The following is a 23,759-nucleotide window of genomic DNA, read 5'->3' as shown; positions in this document are numbered from 1 at the left end:
CAATACAGACTGCGTACGGTCGGTGAGGAAGGAGGAGAACCACCGCATCACGGTGCCTCCCACTCCCAACCCACCCAACCGCCGCAGCATGATACTGTGGTCCACAGTATCAAAAGCCGCTGAGAGGTCCAAAAGAACTAGGACAGAGGAATAACCCCTGTCCCGGGCCCTCCAGAGATCATTCACCAACGTGACCAATAGTTAAGTATTATTGTCCTTTTTTCTTGTTAAAATATAAACCAAGACAACACGCTGTACACCAGGCACTGGAGATTGTTATAGTTAAAAACTAATAAAATATCAATAAAAAAATTAGCTAGCGGTTTTGTTGAACTGGTGCAAACTGGCTGAATCCCACCACTGGTGTGTATCATACTGCAGTCATATACAGATTCCTTGAATAAAGCCCCTTGAAATCAACAGGGTTTCAGGTTCCTGGAATGGATCCCATTCAAATGCAACACCATCCAGAACTAAATATGAAAAGTCTCCCGATCCAAAGAGCCCTATAACTCATAGCTTCTGTTTTGCTTGGGTTGAGTTGAAGTCTGTTCTCTCTCATCAAAACCCCCATAGCCTCCAGCATTGAGATAAAATATCAATGACATTGCTTGGTTGATCCATGGTAGAGATGTATCGCTTCAGTGTATTGATGATATTTAACAGTATGAGAGGCCCAAGTAAACCTGCAAAGCAAGGCTCCAGGCCATATCCCTCCCTCCCACCAACATCAACTGGAACTGGCCTTGGACGAAAGAGGTGACCGCTGCAACATTGTGCCCCCCACTGTTAAACCACAAACCCAGTCCAGAAAGATACAGTAATCAATGTTGTCAAAGGGCATTGAGTGATCACGAAAATCCAGGATGGTGGACATGAAAGATCTCTTTCTCTAGACAGGGGCATTCAAAAAAACCTTCTGATCTTTTTCTTCTTAAGAGATTTAACATACACTGTTACCCGTGAAGCAGAAAGACTGCCTATTGTAGCAAATTTGTGAGAAGAAATGTGAAGTGCTTAGATATATACATATTTTAAACAAAATGAAAATACCTTGCTGTTTTTATTTTACATCTTTTACCTGAATGGCTTACTTGTTTTCTTAGGGTTTAAACACCAAAAAGAATTTGCCAGCAGGAGGTGGAATGTTACGCTGCTTGGAAAACATTGCTACATTTATGGAAGCTCTGCCAATGGATTCCCCAAGCAATCTTTGGACAACAATCAGCAACCAGTTTCAAACTTTCTTTACCAAACTACCATGTGTTTTGCCCCTTAAGGTAGAGTTTATATAATCTAATTTCATTCTGGTATATTCTGGGAGAGGACCTGTGTCTGAAATTCTTGAGAAGTAAACACTGCATCCAGTCACTATAAACAACACTAGGCATATAAGTCAGCTATCTATGTACTTCTATTTTACCCTGGCTACATGTACTTTGATTTATGTGTATGTATTTTGGTCAAATGTTTTCATGTTTGTATGTGTGTGTGGGATTAAATGGTGGTAGAAATGAGATGGGACAGTGGTGCCATTTGTAATTGGGCCACCAGAATTTTTGGGGGGGAAATTTTTTTTTTGGCAAAGATAGGAACTAATAGCTGCAAAGGTGGATCTGCTCATTTGCTCTGATAGATGCCATTAATAAGGCAGCTCTAATGCATATGTTGGCACCAAGGATTCTTTTGGCATCAGTGATTGTGGAGCAAGCAAGGCACAATGTTGAACATATGTTCTTGCCTAAGGATGTGCACTGTCCAGTGCTGCCAGGTTTATGTGCTATACCTGTCCCCAGGATGCATATCTTTACCTTTATTTGACCTGTACCTGTGCCTGGCCAGTATCATAGTTTACCTGCTATCCAGCAAGAAGCAAGGTGTTGGCACCTGTGAAAGACTTACATTGCTTTCAGAGAACGTGACCAAGGGCAATTTGCCCAGCCTGTTCCAACTCTACAACTTTGCACCATTGGTCTCTGATGGTTCAGTAGTGTTTCTCACATTTTTTTCAAGCATTCCTTGCATACATGAGAGCTAGGAACTTAGTTTCCTCTCCCTCCCTCCCTCCCTCCCTCCCTCCCTCTCTCTCTCTCTCTCTCTCTCTCTCTCTCTCTTGAAAATTAACATGTAGTTTCTTTTGGAAACCAGGAATTATGTTGAATTCCCCATTCTGTATTTATTGATTGTGTAGCTCTGCCTTTCTTTGATAAATCTGACATTCCCAAATACTGAATGAACATGTGAAGAATAGCTTGTAATTCTTCTGTATTCTTCTTTGCCTGAAGTGTTCACTGGATTCCGGTGTAAGGATAATGATCTGTTTGCTGAAGATTCCCACCAGTAGCGCTGCCAGGGTAAGTTAAAAGGGAAACAGTGGGAAACTAAATGGCTGCTCTAATACTAATATAGCAAGATTTGTTTTTATTTTAAAAGATGTGTTGAGTATCTGTATTTACTTTCTACATCAGCTTTTTACATTTTAGAGTTCTCCTGGATAAAGGAAATAACTGAAGCATAAAACAGAATCCGTTCAGGTGTCCTGTTTGTGATTTCCATTTATATGGCCACCCATCTTTCAGCAATGATTCTACGCAGATACCTTAATATTAAAATTTAATGTGTCCTAATAATATTTTTTTTTAAATCTACCTATCCCAGGTCCCTTGGAAGGATTCACTAGGTAGATAAAAATGCCAAATCCAGTCTATACAGCTGGCTGACTGACAACCAGGCATAATAATAGTATGTTGGTCAACAACCACAACAATGCCCATAAATAAGCATCTACCTTGTGGATCAAATTAATAGTAGCTATGCTACTATGGCTGTCACTTTTTTTAGATATTTATCCTGCCTCCCCACCCCATATGCAACCAAAGGTGTTGAGCATACCTAATACTCCTTCTTCCTCCTATTTTCCCCATCAAAACAACTCTGTGAGGTGAATTAGACTGAGAGAAAATGATTGAATGAAGTAACCCAGCCAGTTTTTCATGCTTTCTTCCTCAAAGTGAGATAGAACTCCAGGAGAACTCCCGAACTGTATACCAGTTCATATGAAGTAATGCTATCCCATCCAGAACTAAAGATCAAATCATTGGATCCAGGAGGGCCTAAAATCCACAGCCACCCAGTTTTGCTGAATGTGGCCTGAAGCCTATTGTTGCCCATCAAGGCCCCTACAGTCTCCAGACACTGAGAAAGCATCTAAACAACAAATTTATAAGCCCAGGGAGGGATGTATAAATAAGTATCATTAGCATACTGATGAGACTTCATCCCCTGCCAGAAATGAAGTCGCCCAGTTTCTTCATGTAGATGATAAACAGGAACAGGGAATATTAAAACCCTGAGGAATTTTTCAAAAAAGTGGGTTTGGACTAGCTCTTCTCTTTCCCTCCCCACACAACACCAACTGGAACTGGAACTGACCTAGCAGAAGGAGAAGAACCACCATAACACTATTCCCCTTTCAATCCCTTGAACTGTCCAAAAGAATGGCATTGTGATTTCATGTATTATATGATTGTGCATTTGTATCTACAGTATCTTTGTATCTACAGTATTTATTTGTTTGTTCAATTTATATTGCTGCCTATCTCACGTTGATGACTCTGGGCAGCTAACAATGTTAAAAATTATAAAAAACAGAATGACATGTCTCCCTCCCTCAAAATGCACATAAAGCAGCAGCCCATAAAGCAGCAGCCAAGGTAAAAACAGATCCATCCATAACAATTAATATAGCCAATGCACAGGCTCAACCCACCTCCTGACACCCATGCCCAGTGATGCTTCACATCAGATATATTAGCAGAACAAGAATCAGTAATTAGCAAATTTAGCCAAACAAATCTTGAGGGGCTCTTTCTAGAGAATTTTAGCACTAATTTATTTATTTATGAAATGTAGACATTACTTCATCTGGACTACAGGCAGTTTACGATGGATGTCTACAACCTGATGATGTATGATTGCTGTTGAATTTCCTTTGCTGTGAAGCATTGCAGTTGAAATGCTGTGAAGGATCCAGAAGTTTCTAATGCCTTCAGTCACCAAAAGAGTGGCATAAATTGATCCCTTGGTGCTGTTGCTTGCTCTTCCAATGATAGAAGCTAGCAGCCTGGGCCAACTCTCAGCATTTATCTAGTGACTATCCCAGAGGGAAAGTTCCATTTTCCCCTGAAACATCCTCCAGAGGTTCATTCAAGGTACTGGCTGGGAAATTCCTGAGTATCAGCCATGAGATGAATCAGCTTGGACAGCCACAGCCTTGCACCTTCCAAGTGAAAAGTAAAAGCTTTGTTAGGGTGGAAAATTTCATAACATGTGCATTGTGCATTTTGCAGAGGCACGGAAGTATTCCAACATAATTATGATTATTGCTGTTATTATTGCAGAGCCTGCTGGAGCCATTTTCAAAATTGCTGAGCTTTGTCATTCAGAATGCCATCTTTACCCTGGCTTATTTGATTGAACTGTGTGGCTTATGTCACCGAGCTTTCACAAAGGTAATTCAATTGTAGTTGTTTTAAAATTCTTTAGAGAGAGATGAAACAGTGCCTTGTTATGCTTTAAAGCAGAACAGTAATTTAGGCAAGTCTGTTTTATTTTTTAAATGAAAAATGGTATAATCCTCTAGCTAGGAACAGGGTTATACATGAAAGTTTGACAACAATTATTTAAAAAAATTGGCAAATTTAAGTTGACTTCATTCTTTCCAGATTTAAGATAATTTACTAAGAGATAAAAGGAATCCACTGAATGGGCTTGCATCCTGTTAAATAACTATCTGGATGTGACAATAGCAGCAGTCATATGACAAACTGCTATGAATTTGGGATAAAATTATTGTAATCTGATGTTAATCCTGCAAAAGTGTGATATATATGCTTCTTTGTAAAAAAAAATACTATCTGAAATATTTCCATTCTAGAGGTTTTGTAGATTCTGTCGTATTCTTAATTTGCACCTGGCACCAATTTTAATGGGAAAGAGATGATAATGAAATATTTTGTTTGCTCCTAACACATCATGTGAAAAGTAGCATGGTGTAGTGGTTAAAATAGCAGTTGAACCGGCCAAGTTCAATTTGACATAGCCAACATTGCTCTTGCTCAGTTATGATCTAGGAAAAATGAGCAAACTCTAGCGAAAGGCTTCTGTTTAAGGATACACACCCTTATTTGTTTGTTCAGTAGTCAAAGGCCAAAAAAAGACTGGGTAATAATCAGTTTCCCAAGCCAATTTCCCAATTTCTCATTTTTGTTATAAAGTAGAGAGAAACATCTGAACTATTTTATGCCAGTTAAACGTTTTGCCCATTTAGCTCTGTATTTTTTACTAGCAATTTTCCAGATAGCAAGAAAGAAGCCGATTTTTTTACAGGCATCATGAACTATGTGTAATTTATTTAAGTAGAGATACATTCTAACACTTCCAAATATAAAACATTTCCTCTTTTTGATGCTCATTTTATAAGCAAAATTAAAAGGGTAGCATCCTTGCATAATAATTATGTTAATTTAAGATATAATGGCTTTTTTCATAGCACTCTCTGGAATGCTACCCTTACATACAAGGGCATCAAAGTAGGCTAAGAGTTGCTTGTGCCTTCGGGCTGCAGTTGCCAAACAATGTTTTAAAGCTCTGTTTTGAAGCTTTTATAATAACCCTGAGGACACTTCTATTCTTATTCACTTCTCTCTTACTGAGTGCAGATGTTGGATTGAAAGCTTGCAGAAGGTTTCACTACTATTTTATTCTTGAAATATTTTGACCTTCTGTTTAGCTTTGGATTTTGATATCCTAATTTTACTTTCTCTACTTTATTTAATATGGATAACCACAATGTTAACTATAGGCAAAAATAATTGTCATGTTAACCCCCCCCCCAAAAAAGTGGCAAAGAACCGGAAAATTATGTCCGATAAAAAAAGGAACTCCAAAAATATTCACATATTATTTGGAAGGCTTATTTATGTATCAACATTTGATTTTTTAAAAAAATTAATAATGTTTCAATATGGCTATGTGGTATTTTAAAACAAATTAAAAATGACGTTTCTTTTTTTATATTTCACTTTTCTATTTAAAGAGCACTCAGATTAGCTAACAACTAAAATATAATGAAAAATACAGTCTACATACAATATGTATATTTAAAACATCAATCATAATGTTGAGTCAACAAACTTAGTTGAAGGTTCAAAAATAAAATTTATTTATTTATAAAATGTATTGGCCGCCCATCTTATCATAAGGTAACTCTGGGTGGCATATATTCATAAAAAATATATCTGCATCAAAACATAAGTAAATTAAAACCAAAGTTTAAAATCTAAGGACACCTGGGGAGGGCAGGGGCGGAATGTGGGGAGGCAGGATCTGCTATTACTCAATCAACCACCTCCAGGTGCTGTTCCCCCATTGGGGCTCCAAGCCAATTGGCAGAGCCAAGTCTTTAGGCCCTTAAGAACTGATAGGAGGGTTGTGACCAACCTCACATGGGGGGGGCAAGATGTAACAGAGGGCAGCAGCATATTAACAAAATACTAAAATATTTGTCTAGTAGCAACAGAGAACTATATACATTGCCTTATTTGGATTTTTTGGATGACTGCAGTTTTTTTACCTTTCAGATTACAATAGTTGTGTAGGTCCAACTATATTTATGTAGTGATGAGTGAATGACTTTAATTCCTTTTGCTGAATATGATGTTTGGTGACTGTACCAATAGGAATGGCCACTTTCATCATAGAATCTGCTTTGATTTCAGGTTGCTTGCTATTTCCAGTATTTGCAACTAGAAAAGTAATGAAAATCTAGTAAACACTTATATTTTTTAACTGCAGGCACCACCAGAGTATATGTGCGTGTGTGCATGTGTGCGTGTGTGTAAGCCCACCTTTATTTTTCTATATTCTAGGAGAAGAATAAGAGATGACATGACTGCAATTCTCTGTATGACATGCTCTTCACTTATGGAATGTAAATCCTTTGACTCAGAGGAGATTGGAGCTTTGGAATATGAGCACATATACACACACATGTGCACACACACATACAAACACAAAACCACATATGAGTAGAGATAGAGACAGAGTCAGAGATGATAGAAATAGATACACACAAGCACATGTACATGTGTATACACAATCGCCCAGATATACTCAGAAAAAACTAGACTATTATAGATTTCCCTGGTAGGATTTGCTATGCATCCCTTATACTCTCTCTCCCTACAATTATTTTGCTTCCAATCTAGTTTCTTGTACTTCTTTTCTTTTTAATTCCATGTCCATTTTTTCCATGATCCATTCTTTTTTAAAATATTTTATTAATTTTCTAATTTTACAATCATAAGTACTTAATAAAACAACATGTTGTCTGGGTCCATTGGTAATTTGGTGGTATATATTAACTTTATCAGTCTAGTTCCAATACTACACCATCCAGTGCTTCCTTGATCCTCTTTTCTTCTGGTGGTATGCATTTTCCTGGTATTCTACATAATATCGATAGTATCAGTTTATAATATCTTTTCTAGCCAAAACATATCTCAATTGCATTTGCACTTAAAATCCATTTGTTCAATCAATATCCTATTTTCCCCACTTTTTAAAAATAATTTCCCCTCAATATTCAAAGTATCTCTATTGCTTATAATTTTCTCATAATAAATTATATTTGGGTAACCAAAGGCTTCCCTTATTCAAGCCCTTTTAGAATTTTCATATTTCCCATCTCACAACAAAATATAATATTCTAGTTACAAATCCTATCCTTCTAATTGTAGTAATACTTTTATTTCTAACGGTTATCTATTTTCTAAACCATATTCAAACATCTGTTTAATAGTATAATATCCCATCTAATAGGTCAAACCCTCTATTTTCTTCAGATCTTACTCTAGCTTTCTTCCTTTGCCAAATAACTTTCCAAGTCATTACATTTGAATCATCAAGTAATTCTTCCTCTGTCTTTGTATATATTGTTTGGAATGAGGAAGAGAATTTGATTGAAGTATTTTTGGAAGAATGCTCAACCCATTTATATTCATTAAGCAGCTTCCATCCTTCTCCTTCAGTCTTTCTTTTCATTTCTTGTTTGTCAATATTCAGCATTTCTCCTTTATCATCTGTTCAATCAGCTCTTCTTTCTTACCCTCAAATGTGTTCTGAGATCTTGACAAGTAAGATATCTTTTCCATTTCCAGTGTTACCACTGCATCTTCTAATTTTTAATTTGTCTGGATCTGTCTGTTAATTCCTTCCTTTAGGTCCTCCATCTTTGGATCCGTTTCTTCTAATTTTCCTTCTGTTTTCTGGGTTACTAGTTCCTTCTTTGTAGTCATTGTCTGGATTTGTAAGTTTAAATTAGAAAATTGTTCTTTTATCTCATTTGCGTTAATTTTAGTCTCATGAAATAAAACAATTGTCTGTTGGATTAATTTCAACATAGAATTTCTTTCTGAGATTCATTAACATTTTCTTGTTGGTATATCAAGCTGGGAGCTTCAGAGACAGGTGTTAAAGATGATTTTTTTTACCATTTAAGGCTAAGTGTGGAACACTTTGTATGTAGTCTTTATAGTCTAATAGTGTCCCCAACACAGATAAACAGCTCAAGAGTTTTTCTCCCTTTTCCCAGCTGCAGTCTGCAAAAGTGAAAGTTTCCAAGGACAACCAAAGTCTTATCTGAGTCTGGGCTTCAAGCCAAGTTCCTTTAATAATAAATTGTAGTGCCGTAGTTCTACACTAGATGTCATTAATGCCGTCTTCCAGCTTTTTAAATCCAAACTTATATTACAAACTTTTCAAGTTTCTTTTCTAAAAAAGTCTCAAAAATACTTTTGGTCCCAAAATTTCAAATCTATATATCTGTATTGGTTCTAAATTAATCTTGTGATTTTCTGTTTTCCCCCAAGCAATTAGTTTGCTGCTTTTCTTTTCTTGAGGGAATGAGGCAGAAATTCCCCTTCCCTCTCTCATCGGGGAGGATTCTTTCCTTTGGGTGTTTTTTTCCAGGATAAAGTCTTAAAATCATAAAGAGAGAATAAAGTCTAACCCAGTTCCATCCACATTGCTCAAAAGTTCTCATTCGTGCTTATTTTCTTCAGTTGTCAGCAGCTTCTGACTGGACACAGAAGTGTAGTCAGTCTTTCCCCCACTGGTTTGGAGGGCTTCCTCGGATCAAATGGAGGGGCTGCCACCCCTCCACGATCAATAAGAGTCCCCTCCTTCTTTGTCACCTCTCCGGGGTGACTTTCAATCCTTTTTAGGGTCCCCAGTGAGGCGAAATCGAACGCGGAAGATGGAGCCCTGTCTTCCTGCGCCCGTCACACAGTGACACCTAACTGGAAGTCTCCATGATGCACTCTTGATGCTACCAAATGTTATGGTCCCACATTCAGAGTTTCTCATTACCCATCACTAATTCTGTCATTTTTTATTAAAAAAACAACCAGATCCAATGTGCTTTTTGATTCATTCGTTTTCCATGTCTCTATATGAAAAGATTTATGCTTGTAAAAAAACATTTTTTTCTAAGCTGATGCTGCCCAGTCACCATTCCCATTTATTTTGTGCCTCAATAGACATCATTACTTTTTCTGTACTCTCTTGTCTCATTCTTAACCATCCATTTATGTCATATAACAAAATATTTTCCCCTGGATCACATTCATTCAGAATGTTGCACACTTTTCCTCCAAATTCATTCCTCACTCTTCTGTAGTTTATGTTCATTGGAATGAAACCTGTAACTATCAATACCCCACGGATTCCTACTTTCATAGAAGCCTACAATAATCTATATGTCACCAATTTATATTTTCTGACATACTTTTTAGTGTTTCCGTTAATAATTAAATCTCTGCCTTCACTTTCCAGAATGCATTCATTGACTGCATCATTCATTCATTCATTCATTCATTCATTCATTCGTCCATCCATCCATCCATCCATCCATCCAAGGATCTATCACATCTTTCCTGTTTCCCTTAGTTTCACAGACCAACAACATAACTATTTTTTCTTTTTTTCATTCTGCTCATTAATTTGTGTTCTTTGTCATTTTTTCCTCTTATATTCTATGGTATCCTCTTCTATATGCTACAGTTGCCACCAGAAGTGTCCATATATATTGACCTTCACCATTATGGTTTGAATAAAACTGAGTATTTGATTCAGCTGTGGTGACACAGTGGTTAGAATGCAGTATTGCAGGCTAACTCTGTCGACTGCCAGCAGTTTAATCCTGACCGGCTCAAGACTGACTCAGCCTTCCATCCTTCTGAGGTCAGTAAAGTGAGGACCCAGATTGTTGGGACAATATGCTGACACTGTAAACCACTCAGAGAGTGCTGAAGCAGTGTATAAGTCTAAATGCTATTGCTAAGTGCTATTTAATACTAGTTAGTAAAATAGAGAGAGTACATCTATGCAACACAAAGCATTCCCTGCTGTATAGACATACCTATTAGTTTTGGCACACTTTGTCCAGTGTGCTGCAAATGTAACTAAAAAATCTATAGGAAACTATCTTGCAAGCCAAAATACTGTTGGATGTATTACAATCTAGGTACGACTCTCAGGATCCCTCTTTTTTTTCAATTCTAATTTGAGTTAATATCTTCATTCATATTCTATAGCTGAGATCCTAAATTCTAAGGATTGAAACTCCTCTACAATGATGTTTTCATTGAATGGGAAGTGAATGGGGGAAAAAGTGGCTGTTTCTATCTGCAGCCCCTCTGTCCTTCTTACCCACATTTGATCTGGACACTTGTGGGACATTTAGAACAAAATAGCAGTTGTCACAGAAGCAATAGGGAGAGGGGAAATAGATTGATGTTCAGTATCCAAACCAGTGGTGGGATTCAGCCTGTTTGTACCACTTCGGCAGAACCGGTAGCTAATATTTTGTTGCCCAGGCCCAGAATGGACTTCTGGAAGTGGCATCCACACATAGAACTGGTTGTTCACATATTTGAATCCCATCACTGATCCAAACATCTACATAGGGGTATATGCAAACATGCACATAAATATGCATATACAGACATCTATGCAGACAATAGATATATGACAGAGTGTAACAAAAGTCAAGTGCCACAGTCTAGTAGTAGATGATCTAAAGGAGACCATTACATTAAAATGTGCAAACATCTTACTAAGGCACGTTTAAAGATCATTCATCAGTAAGGAAGATCATCTGCCATTAAGAAACAGTTTAGAAGAAAATAGCTATTAGTTCAAACATTTAATGTAATTTATATAATAAATTGTGCATGATCCCTGATTTTGGGTACACCATGTATATGCAGGAAAATATGAGTAGAAATAACTATCAACACACACACACTTTTATGTTACGAAAAGTATGATTAACACTCATTTCCTTTGTTTTAGGAAAGGGATAAGTTCTACTTATCCCGCAGTGTCATCTTAGAGTTACTGCAAGCTTTGAAGTTAAAATCGCCTTTACCTGACACCAATTTGCTGCTCTTGGTCCAGGTACAAACAAATATTGTAATAGTTTTCCAGTGAACATTTTTTGTCCTTTATCTCTGAAAAACAAAATGCTACACCATTGAAGTACCGTTACATGCTGTCATCCATCCTACTAAATTGTGCCACTTGAGGCAGCCAAATTCACCTGTTCTGCAAAATACTTCATGCTGTGAAGTATTTTATCTTTGCATCAGTTCAAGACTGTTATATTTATGGCTTTATGTCCACTGTAGTTCCTTATCCTGTTTATTTGTTCTTGGTGATCTCCTGTGTTTTAAACTCTCAGCTAGAACAAATACCAACCAATTTGCAAATGGGATGATCTCCAAGGACAATATAATAAAACTTTCCATTTAGAATCCTTTATAACCATTATAAACCTTTATAACCTTTATAAAACACGCATGATACTCCTAACATCAGCTATTCTGATTTGTGTAACAGAAGAGGAAAATATTAATGAAGTGCAAGTATTAGCATCTATGGTTGAAAATAACTTTTGCAAAGTAGACAAGAAATGAAGACAGATTTTAAATCTTATTTTTCCCCACGCAGTTAGTTTATGTATGTAAAAATAAAGTAACATTGAAGAGTGAACATTTCCAGTGCACTAGAAGAGACTGAATGTGATCACCGTGTACTCAGAATCTCTCATTACTATGAAACAGCATTGAATAAAATTTGAGAATATTTTTTTCCTGGATCAACTAAGGATTATGTGGTTGAGACACTACTCAATTTGGCAGGTACAGAACCATAACTCCCTTTCATCTTTTTTCCCAAGCTGACTGTAGTAGCAGAAGTAAAAATTAGTTGATTTCTAAATCAATTCTGAAGTGCATTATTCTTAAAGACATAAATCTAGACATGCATCTAATAAATACTGAAATATTTCACAGTTAAATTTTATTTATACCTTTTTGCTCAACTTGTATTGTTTAGAAGTTACTGTCAGTGAGTCTACAGTAATGTAAATAGTTCTAGGATTTTTAACTATTTTCTTCTTTAGGAAGAAAAAAAAAAGCACAGGTTCCTCATATATTTTACAAATGGAGTCAGAATTGCTCCTAGACATAATAGGAGATGGTAGTGTAGTGTAGAATTGACCTAACTGGAAATCTGAAATTGTGAACACAGATTCTGCAGCTACATAACAAACGGTACAAGTTTTCTTCAACAGGTGGGTAATCTGAGCAAAAAAGGCTCTATTCCAAAAGATTAAATGAGAGCTCTCCATGTTTGGTAAACAAGACCCTGCTCATCTCAACAGTTCTTCTCTGAGGTTAAAGGATTCACATTACAAGGGATGGAGTGGAAGAACACAGCAGATGTCACTTATTCAAGTCAAATTGTTTTAGATTTTTATATACAGCAGTCTGGCAGTGGCTGACCTCTAACGCAGAGTGACTGCTCTGGCAATCACTGGCACTTAACCATGTCAAAATGACAATCAGCTGAAACAGAAGTGATCAGGATGGCCCATGGCGAAATGCCGAGCTTTGCAGATTTGCTCCTAGGGTCACCCATCGTTCCTCATGATTGACAGCCCCCCTTTCCCCCCCCCCTTATACATATTCTTATCTTAAGTTACTCTTTCTCAGAAGCAGGGATGCATTTAAAACAGATGATACCGGCAAGTATGTTTTCCTATGCTGGAACTACACTAGGAGGTTTAGCCTGGTCCAAAGAGGTAACAGAATATTCCAGCATTCTTCAAAAAGGTTTCTTCTGGACCACTCAATCTGGAGTAGACCACTGGCAGGTGGTTGTATTTTAAAATGTAAAACAATTTCCCTTGAATAAGTGACATCTGTTAAGTTCTTTTATTCCATGAATTCTTGGCTCCCAAGGAAAAAAGATGGAAATCAGTAGTATCAATACATTTTTTGGGGATGGAACTATTTGAGTTTTTTAGATTGACACATTTGTTGAAGAAAACTTATACGGTTTTGTACGAATACACAGCAGTGCAATTGTACAGAATTTTGGGTTATGATCTATGTTCCCAAGTCAAGATTTACAATCAGTTCAAATTTACTGTCTTCCAATATTAACTCTAAGCAGTATGAATGTCCCCCCACAATACAGGCAAAGGTTATTAAACATAGAAATAGAATCTATGCTAGACAGTCAATGCTGACAAAAAGAGATGGAAATGGCACTCCTATGATGGCAAAAAGAATGGAAGAACATCCATCTCTATTAATTATGCAATGGAATTAATTCCCCCCCCCCAGCAAGTTTTTTAACAAGGAGACTCAAATTCATTAATTAAGCTATTGATTGTTAGTAGTATTGTTGGTTGTTTACTATTTTCTTAATCACAGGCAGCCATATTTAACTACTAACTGCTAAGGAACAACTACCCTACCCTCTCTACTGCTGTTTACGAGCTTACTGAATATATTTATTGTGAGGCATGAAATGTTGGATTAGCAAAGCGTCTCTTAGGTTCTTTGTTCTTAATCTGTACATTTGTTAAAAGACACAGTTTAAGTTCAGAGAGTACCATCTGTCTTCTTTCTTGTCAGATGAGCTCTTGAGGAAAAATGGGCTATAAATCAAATAAGTAAATTGGCAAGGTTGCCAGTCTTGCCAATTTTCTTGTTATCGATTCACAACATTATACTAAAGGTTACATATTGTGTCTTGGTAAACGTGGAGGCATTTTTTATTCTTGTTTATAATTGAGCTTCCCAAATTAAAAAAGGGAGGAAGAGACCCTATAAGTAAATATGACTAAGTTTAGGATAAGAAAGTTGGTTTTTCCAAGAAAGCTGTTCATACTTCTATATGAAGATATAAACCAAAAATGCTGATCATAATATCTGTCCAGTATTTCAAAGCTATATCTTTTCTCACTTTGCTAATTGAGATTCAGTGCCTACGTGAACATTATCTATGGATGGTCAAGAGAAAAATTAATGTTAAATTAAAGAATATTACAGAAAGTCATCTAGACCAAGCTGGTTATGGTAAAAGCAATCCATTCCTACAGCATAGCTGACTAGATACCACCCAAACTCCTCCTACCTAATATTTCTTTCTTTCTTTTGTATTTTTTGTAATTTAAACTTATTTATTTGAGTTGCACTCTCTGCTTGCAACAGAAAACAAAAGTGGTGTATTATTTATGAGAAAGCATACACTTCAACAATTTAAAAATGGCTATCATAATTTCCTAATTATCTCTTCTCAGTGCTAATTATATACATCTCGTTCTATTTTTCCTTAGCTGTCATATTCTCCAGACCTTTTATCATATGTAATGTCTTTCCTCAGAACTTTCCCACGTGTCACTGTTTTTGTGCCAGATCTGTAATTTACTCTCTAGGGCAGGCTTCCCCAACACGATGGCTTCCAGACATTTAGCAATGTTTAGCAATAGCAAAGTAGTAATACCAAGTTAGACTTAATGCAACTTGAAATTTTGATATACACACCCTAATGTCCTACCTATTTCAGAATTGAATCTCTGGATTCAATGTCACTGCTAGAATTTTTCTCTCTATTCTCAAATGTGCACTGAATGGCCTCCTGGGCCACTGCTCATCCACCTATCTCTGAAGCCTTTGTCAACTTTTATCGCAGGCAACAGATTTCCAGGAAGAAGCACAGCGCACATCTGTCTCTTTTTTGTTCAATTGTTGTGTGGATTTTCTTTATATCTCTAGCATTAAATATGTTGCCTGTGATGTCTCGGTGCCTTGGAAGCAGTTGATATGGGCAGTGATGAGGCACATTGGAAATAAATATGAAGCATTTGTCTGCTCAGTCTTTTCCTTATGATGTCAGGCAGAAATCTACCTGCTTCCTGAAAAGAGAATTAGGAAAAATGCTAATATCAAAGGAAATTGCTTTTGTACGGAAGCATAGTAGGTGTCATCTGTTCACATTTAAATGATCTTGAATTTTTTTTAGTTTAATTTAATTACTGACTTGTGACAAGGCAAAAAAAGGAGCAAATATGTGCTTTGGTAATATTGTACATGTATTCATTGGGAAAAGTTACAATTCTTTCATCTTTGTCCATTCACAAAATAATTGTACACACTGGCAAGTGTTTACCATCATTGCCAGCATCATTCTGAAATATCATAGCATTAATTAATAGCATATTCCAGCAACATTTATTACTATACTTATTTTAGGGCAATTATGCCTTAAGAATCTATTGAAGTTTCTTTCAGAAAATTAATAAATTCCACACAATTCTTCCTCTTTCCACGTGTTCAGTATTATTCAGCTTGCACTTCTCTTGTTCTGTTAGGGGAGAAAGACAACAAACAGATAGGTAAACCCAAGGGCCATTAGGTAAAGCAGTCAGCATAGATAGCAAATCCTGAGCATTGTGGAAAAGACAATACCTCCAACTCTTTGGCATCATTCTTTTCTGATGCCCTGAACCTTTTAAGCAAACCATTGTTTATATGGCTGCTAGGCTGGGTGTACCTAGGTGGAATGTGGGGGCACCACGTTGCCCCTTTGCTTCAGGCACAAAATCTATCAGGTTTGGATAGAATTCAGTATCCTTCTCCCCATCTGTTTAGCTGACAGTCAGCTTTTGTGAAATGTTTATATACTGCATTAGCACAAAGAATCCATCTTTGAAGAAGTGCCTTATTTACTGCATTTTATAGATTTAGAATGTGAGAGAAAAGTGGAAAGCATCTTCTACAATCTGTTTTCTTCTCATTGTGGAATATTCGTTAATACTAGACAACTTACGCCCTGTTGGGTCATCATTGCAGAGATATTTTCTTACTTAAAGAGAAGCAGAATGACCGTGAATGGGCAAAAAAGCAGTGGGAGTAACTTCTAACACCTTCCTTCCTTCCTTCCTTCCTTCCTTCCTTCCTTCCTTCCTTCCTTCCTTCCTTCCTTCCTTCCTTCCTTCCTTCCTTCCTTCCTTCCCTCCTCCCTCCCTCCCTCCCTCCCTGTCATTTTGTCATTACTTCCCTTCCTTTCCCTTCTTTTCCCTTCCCAGCAGGCAGAAAAATGACTGCTGCTGTGTGGGTGAGGGAATGAGGGATTCCAAGATTGGCTGGGAAACTGGCAGAAACTGTTGAAACTGAAGATCATGTGGCTGCAGCAGCAATGCAGCAGCAAACCATAGTACTGAAGCAGTCACAACTCCTCCAAATTTCATACCTTTGGGCGTCATAGATCCCAGATTTTGGACACATTTTGTAAGTTAGCTTGTTCGAGTTATCTTGGTTCAAAATTGTTGCCCTGTGCTGCACTGTTTCATCCAGGTAAAGGTCATGACATTGAGAGTATACAGATTGAGAATGAGTATAGAAAACATCAGAAGCCCTCAATAAGAAAAACACATGAAAATGGATAAGAAATTTCAAATGTTTTGCTCTGAAATGAGAACCCACATTGTTTACAAATATAATTCACACAATGATACCAGGACTAGATGCCTGTGTAATGGGGATGAATGAAAAATGTTAAATTTGTGGATGCAGAACTGGGAAAAATAATACATGGTAATTTTTATATATTTTGAATCTGAATAACTGACATCATTCCCATTCAGAGTTTAGCCATCTGCAGATTTAATCACAAATATCAGCAAGATGAGACCTTACTGATAACTGCATTTTATTTCTCATTAGTTTGTTTGTGCAGATGCTGGGACAAAGCTAGCTGAATCAATGATCTTACACAAGCAAATGATTGCTTCTCTCCCTGGAGTAAGTATTTTAAAACGCCACTTTTTTGCACTCCCATTTTTATACAGAGCTAGATATAGATGTTACATTTTTTCTCTGTGGTAGTTATTGAAGATTACCAGTTTGTATACTGGATTACATCCATGGGAATAAATCTGACAAAAATGTAGCTTGTGATTAGCATTACAATTTTAGTCTGATTATTTATTGTCTAGTTTTTGCCAAAAGTGTTAGATTATGACTTAAAGAATCCCCAATTATTTCAATAAGCACTGGTGATTTTTTTAACCTGATGAAGTAGAAATCTATTTGTGTTCATGTGAAGGCTCTCCTTTTAGGTACAGTATGTGTTGCAGACGAGTATGGCTTTCTAAAGACTTCTCCAACTGATACCTTCAGTTCTGGTGGAACTACCATTTCTAAAATCCCCAGTCAACATGCAGCCATGGAAGTGCTGACTGGGGAATTCTGAGAATAGCAATCCCAACACAAGAAAAGGGAGAATCAGTTTGCAAAAGGAAATTCCAAACTTTCAAACTTCCACGATTCAAATAGCTAATATTATTTTCCAAGTGATGTGATTTTTGAATTGTGATGAAGTGAAGCATCTGGTAGAAAGGTAGCAATGTAATGGAATGTGTTTATTCTAATTTTAATCAATCTATTTGGTACAATGTAGAGAAACAGAATGCAGTACAGGCATAGAATAATTTGTATTCAAAGGGGCAGTGCCCAATTTTTTTTAATCATCAAATTGCTCAGCCTGACAGAAGCAGTGTATGGAATTCTTCATCCAAACTCATTGGAAGATGGAGAGTAGTTTGACAGGACTCTCAGTGACCTTATTTTTTTACTGTTTGTTGTTCTGTCAAGTAAAGTGATAGGCAGAACAGTGGAGAAGACAAAAAGTGGTGTCATTCACCTTCATGTAGATTTTATATTTTATACAGAGAAGTGAGAAGCACTTGGGTCAATCATTAAAATACAACAGTAGAACTCCTATTATTGCTTCCTTATTTTCTGCTTTCAACTTTCAACAGTAATCTCAAAGCCAGTTTATAAATTGAAACTGCTGTTTGTTCAATAGGTGTAATACATGCCCACCATACACTGATTATCTTGAATTATTGCAAAATTTATTAGGTCCATTCTAATAAATTAAAACTTATTAAGTTTTAATTAAAATTTAAAATCATTTACTGCTTAAGCTTATGCATAGGAATCTAGTCAACTACTTAGCACTATTTTGACACTAGCTAAGGGTTAATGGAATTCAAGAAGGGTTGGACTTAGTTCGCTAGTGGCAATGTAGAGACTCTGGGCTGATTCCTCTCTTGACTCTACACACACACACACTCATACACACACAGGCTCTGTCACTCTTTCTCCTATAATTCTATATAGGCAATTTTGAACAGGATGTACTGGTTGGCATATGAACATGTAAGACAGAATTTAGGAATATGTGTTGTCATTTTACATTTTAACCCAGGTGTGACAATTCCCTTTCAGAAACTCTGGGATTGCATGCTAGCAAGGAATGAGATTAATCTCTGCTGGCATATGAGATACAGACTGATAGACAGACAGACAGAGAGAGAGACTTGTTCATAGAGGAATAAGGCATTCAGTTCAAATTTAGATTCGTATAGGATAATATGATTCAAAGAAAATGTAACCTTCTATGTAAATATATTTAACAACAGATTTTAGGAACCTAGTTTAAATCATATGACTGCCTGTTGCATTAGAACTGAAGTTACCTTTCAAAGCCTTTAGCACAACAAAGCCTATGTTGTTTTAATACCAGTTTCAGTTTAATAATATCTACTTCCCACCATCAAAATCCTGGGCACTTTAGATTTTGAGCCTTCTTTATAGAGCCAGCTCTTCCTTGAGTCAGCACAAAGCACATAGCTTCTTCAGTCAAGTATTTGATTATGGGGAGTGTCAAACTGGGAAAGTCTTCCTTACTGGTCTAACTAGGATAATTGCAGTGTATCTCAGATTCTGGTAGTTTGGGCTATCAGGGTCTGTGTCTTTCCATTGTGATATGATCATTTTCTAGAAGCGTTATATGATCTTTTGAATGGAAGGGGAGGAGGTTGACCATCTGGTTTAAGGTGGGCAGAGTTCCATTGGTATTGGATGTTGGGCTGGTGTTTTATGTTATTGTGCTTTGGGATAAAGTTGAGCATTTGTTTTCATATTATAGTGTGGAACAGCAGCAATGGAATGCATGCGGCAATACATTGGTGAAGTTTTGGATTTTATTGCTGACATGCATACTTTAACTAAATTAAAGGTGAGTTCAGAAAAATCAACTTAATGTCACTTCATTATTATGAAATTCTATATTATCTATTTAATTGGGAAGATTTTTAGGTATCGTGTTTGTGAAAATCTTAAATAAAAATGAGCTTATCATAAAACGGAAACTGTGCTAGATTTATGGTTGCTGAAGTTTCTTCTTCTGATGTTTCATCTTGTGAATTCCACTATTCCACTCTGAATTATATAACCTTTATAGCAGTCTCATCTGATGGGGATAGGAGCATTTTGATTGTGACGTGTCCCCTGCCAAGGAAATTTATTTACTATCAAAATAGGTTTTTTTTAGGACTAAAGAATTATCTCTATAGGTGTAAGATTTTTTTAATGGTAATTTTATTAAAAATTAGAACCTCAATGATAAAAAAAACTAATAAAAACTAAGAAATAAAAGAAAAAAGTGTAGAAAAGTAAAAGAAAATAGAAAAAAATAAAAAATAACAATGTAGTAAATAAAACAAAAAGAAATATATAAAGAAATGACTACCTGCTTCATTACAGAAAATGTCAACAACTTTAGTAACTTATCACCTTTTCTTAAAATACAACAAATGATCACTTTTTCATATATCCTATCTCTTATCTATAAACAAATCCTTAAAATCTCATTATTTCAGTCCTGATCAGCAAAAGTCTATTATAGGTTGCCAAATATAATATATCCATTTTAACCTTGATCAAATAAGTCAACTTTATGGGGGTGGAGAGTATTGTGGTTTTTTAATCATTTTAATTTTTTTATTGTTTTTTTCTATTTTGTGTTTTTATTGTTTGTAAACTGCCTAGTGTTGCTGTGGACGAGTAGGCAGCTATATAAATGTCCTAAAGTAAATAAATAAATAAATATTCCTTCCTTTTATTCTCTTATTCTTTAGTCCTTTCAAATAATGCCCTAAACTGTTTTTTTCCCCTTTATCTCTTCTCCCCAAAAGCTTCAGAACTTTAACAAGCATCTTTTGTAAATCCAATGTAGGAAAATTATCCAGCACACCTTCTTGGTTTTATTTGTATTTATTTATATCCCTTTTAATTAAGACATCAGTCAGTTCTTTTATATAATATATTTTTCCACATCATTCTTATAGCTTACCACTTTTAAGCCTACTTTCAGATTAGTCTTAGTCTTGTAAAATTTGTTCCTCTTCCATAACATCTTAAGACTTGTTCCTATTCCATAACATCTTTTAAACACAATCTATTTATAGGGGCAAAACCTTTAAAAATCAACTTCTGCATCCATTGTTCAAAAATATTCTTCAATTTGTCCAATATTAAAATATTTTGCTCTATTCCTTATTAGTAAGTTAAATTTAAATGTTCTTCTCCTTTAATTGTAATTTTTAGTTTCTTCTAGTTCCCTCTATTATCCAATCTATAAAGTCCCACCCTGTCATGTTTTGTTTTTTAAGAATTTAAAACAAACACATTTTCCCGCAGGAAGGATTCTTATAATTAATTCCAAAATCTTATTTCAGATTTATGTTACTCTGTTTGTAACTTTCTAAAATCTAAGTTTTAATCACTCTTTTGCTATTTATTAAAAAACAATAAGTTCTTAAACTTCTATTTAAAATTTCTTTTGCTAAGGATTGAAGGGAACTCATATGATGCTGTACAACCTGTGATCCAAAAATGCCTAATAGCTGAAAAGCAGTTAAAAAATCCTATGTCCTTAAAAGTATCAGCCATGGTTTGAACAAGATGGCTATTTCCTTATCTCTCACCAGAAACTACTATCTTGGGGCCTACTCTTAAGAAGCAATATATGGAACACTTGTGGACAAACTCAAGACCTTTTCTTGTCCAGAGAGGAATTAGAAAGAGCCAATCTACTCACTGGCTCTTCACTCCACTGCAGTCACCTTTTAGCGAGCCATCTTCAGCTCATTATTTCAAAGTCTATAGATCTAAGATTTTTAACACTTCATCTGTGCTGGTTCCAGTCACGAAATTTTTTACTTGTTCTGTTATTAATCTTGCTCATTTTAGGGTTCATGATCATTATTTCTATTTTTGTCATACTGTGGATGTTTATATTTTATGTTATATCGTATATTGTGTAAGCTGCAGATTATAGTGCCATATAAGTGTAATAAATAATTATATCAAATATTTTATCTCACATAAAACCAATATAAATATATTGTTATAGATACCACTGAGTATGTGGTGAAAGCTAAATGGTATAAAATGAATATTACTTCTAGACTGATATATTACTTGTAACACTACTGGACTACTACCTTTAAATGATTTTGAAATGTTAAAAAATGGGAAGAACAAACTCCCAGATGACCTCAGTTATGGTCATCATACAATGACAGGAATTTTAACTGTCCTTTCAGCTTCACGCATCTTGAACACAAGCAGTTCATAATAGGAATAAATGAATGAGAAATGAAGTGAATGTGAGCAGATCCACTGAGGGAACAAGTGAAATGGGGATTTTCAGGGTTATTTTTCTAATGGCTTAAGTAACTTTTGAGCAGTTTAGTAATGGAAAAAATGATGGAATCATTTTTATTGAAATATATAATGAGGACAAAAAAGCAAGCAGAATTAGCTGCCAGTTGAATTACGTGATAGTAATTTGTAAATGGATTTCCAAAGATATATCATCATAATAGCTCTAGACTTAAAGCTATCCAGTATTCACCTTTAATATACAACATTATTAGAATTGCAACATTACTGGAAGATCCAAGGTTGGGGAAACTTTATGTAAATAGTGTATCTTCTGTTGAATTGTGCAAGTTCCTTGTCCTTTAAAATAACTTTACTATCTAAACACCCTGCCTGTCCACTACAGAGTCACATGAAAACATGTTCCCAGCCATTGCATGAGGATACTTTTGGCGGACATCTCAAAGTGGGCTTAGCACAGATTGCTGCAATGGAAATCTCACGGGGAAACCACCGGGATAACAAGGCTGTGGTTCGTTACTTGCCTTGGCTGTATCATCCTCCATCTGCAATGCAACAAGGGTAAAAAAGCCTTGGTCATGACTAGATTAAAAATACAAACTTGAAATAGGTCATCAAATGGTGGGCCATAGGGGAAACTTTGAACATTCATGACTGGTATAGAAATAGGTATTCTTATCAACAAACCATGGGTCCAACAAGTGTTACCTTCACAATTTATATATCAAAATGGAAGATATATGCACGATGAACTATTTAGTGATTAAGTATTGTTGCTTGACTACTAGAAAAACAATCTCCTGCAAGAAATGAGGGGGATCCTAATATTGCCAAACTATCATATCATTATCCAGCATGGTCAGAAGTGGTAACTACTGGGAATTCTACTTAAGCAGCCTGCTTACCTGGGGCTGCTCTTGAAGATCAATCAAGCTATAACTATTCTAGAATGTGCCGGTAATTAATGGATACACTATGGTACATGTATATAATCCCATTCCTTGTAAGTAGCACTGGCTTCCAGGAATCTTCCAGTGTAATTTAAGGTGTTGGTTATTACCTATGAAGTTTTTAATGGATAGTATCCAAGTTATTTGGGATAGGCTGATTAATTCCACCCATCCCACAAGACCCTAGAACAGTGGTTCTCAACCTGTGGGTCGGGACCCCATTTGGGGTCGATCGACCATTTCACGGGGGTTGCCAAGCAAGGCTGTCCGCCATTTTTTTGTCCGCCGTTTTTTTGTCCGCCATTTTTCCCCCCTTTTCCGGCGGGTGCCTTACCTCCCTTGGGCTGGGTCAGCTGATGGTCGGCCTGCTCCGTCTCTGCCGCTTGCCAGCTACGCCTCGGCCGGCTCAGGGGGCGGAACCACGCATGCACGGCGCTCCCGGGCAGGGAAAGTCCTCGACTTACGACTGGTTGGGCAGTCCTCGACTTACGACCGGTTTAGTCCTCGACTTATGACCGGTTTAGTCCTCGACTTACGACCGGTTGGGGTCACGGCATTAAAAAGGTTGAGAACCACTGCCCTAGAAGGTGGGTGTCATGTGTCTGAGTAACAAAACACTTAAAAGGACTTTCAGGCATTTTTTCTCCTAAAAGCATGTATTTAAGATTACAGTATATCAGCACGGCATGGTGGAATGCTTAGGACTGGTTCCTTTTCCGCTATGCATGTAATTCTAAACATTTCCCTCCCACCCTTTTTTGGGGTCATGGTTCACATCTTCCAATCAACTTGGAAGATGTGATTTACATCCGGTTTCTTTTCCCCTTCTGCCTGGTTTAACTATAAAAATGCCAGA

General features: G+C 36.4%; 1 protein-coding gene across 2 annotated transcripts in view; it reads left to right on the top strand.

The window, feature by feature from the left end:
* Positions 1–23,759, top strand: part of UNC79 (unc-79 homolog, NALCN channel complex subunit) — a 136,533-nt gene that overhangs the window by 100,261 nt on the left and 12,513 nt on the right. For both annotated transcript variants that reach the window (XM_029284087.1, XM_015815694.1), the window contains 7 exons: positions 1,107–1,280; positions 2,286–2,354; positions 4,401–4,511; positions 11,416–11,520; positions 17,142–17,219; positions 19,414–19,503; positions 22,339–22,514. In XM_029284087.1, the coding sequence (XP_029139920.1) occupies positions 1,107–1,280; positions 2,286–2,354; positions 4,401–4,511; positions 11,416–11,520; positions 17,142–17,219; positions 19,414–19,503; positions 22,339–22,514 (803 nt within the window). The remainder of the gene's footprint in view (positions 1–1,106; positions 1,281–2,285; positions 2,355–4,400; positions 4,512–11,415; positions 11,521–17,141; positions 17,220–19,413; positions 19,504–22,338; positions 22,515–23,759) is intronic.

The sequence above is a fragment of the Protobothrops mucrosquamatus genome, unplaced genomic scaffold (assembly GCF_001527695.2).
Source record: "Protobothrops mucrosquamatus isolate PMUCROS unplaced genomic scaffold, P.Mucros_1.0 scaffold368, whole genome shotgun sequence".
Classification (NCBI taxonomy): Eukaryota; Metazoa; Chordata; class Lepidosauria; order Squamata; family Viperidae; genus Protobothrops; species Protobothrops mucrosquamatus.
This window is presented reverse-complemented; position numbering and strand designations above follow the sequence as displayed.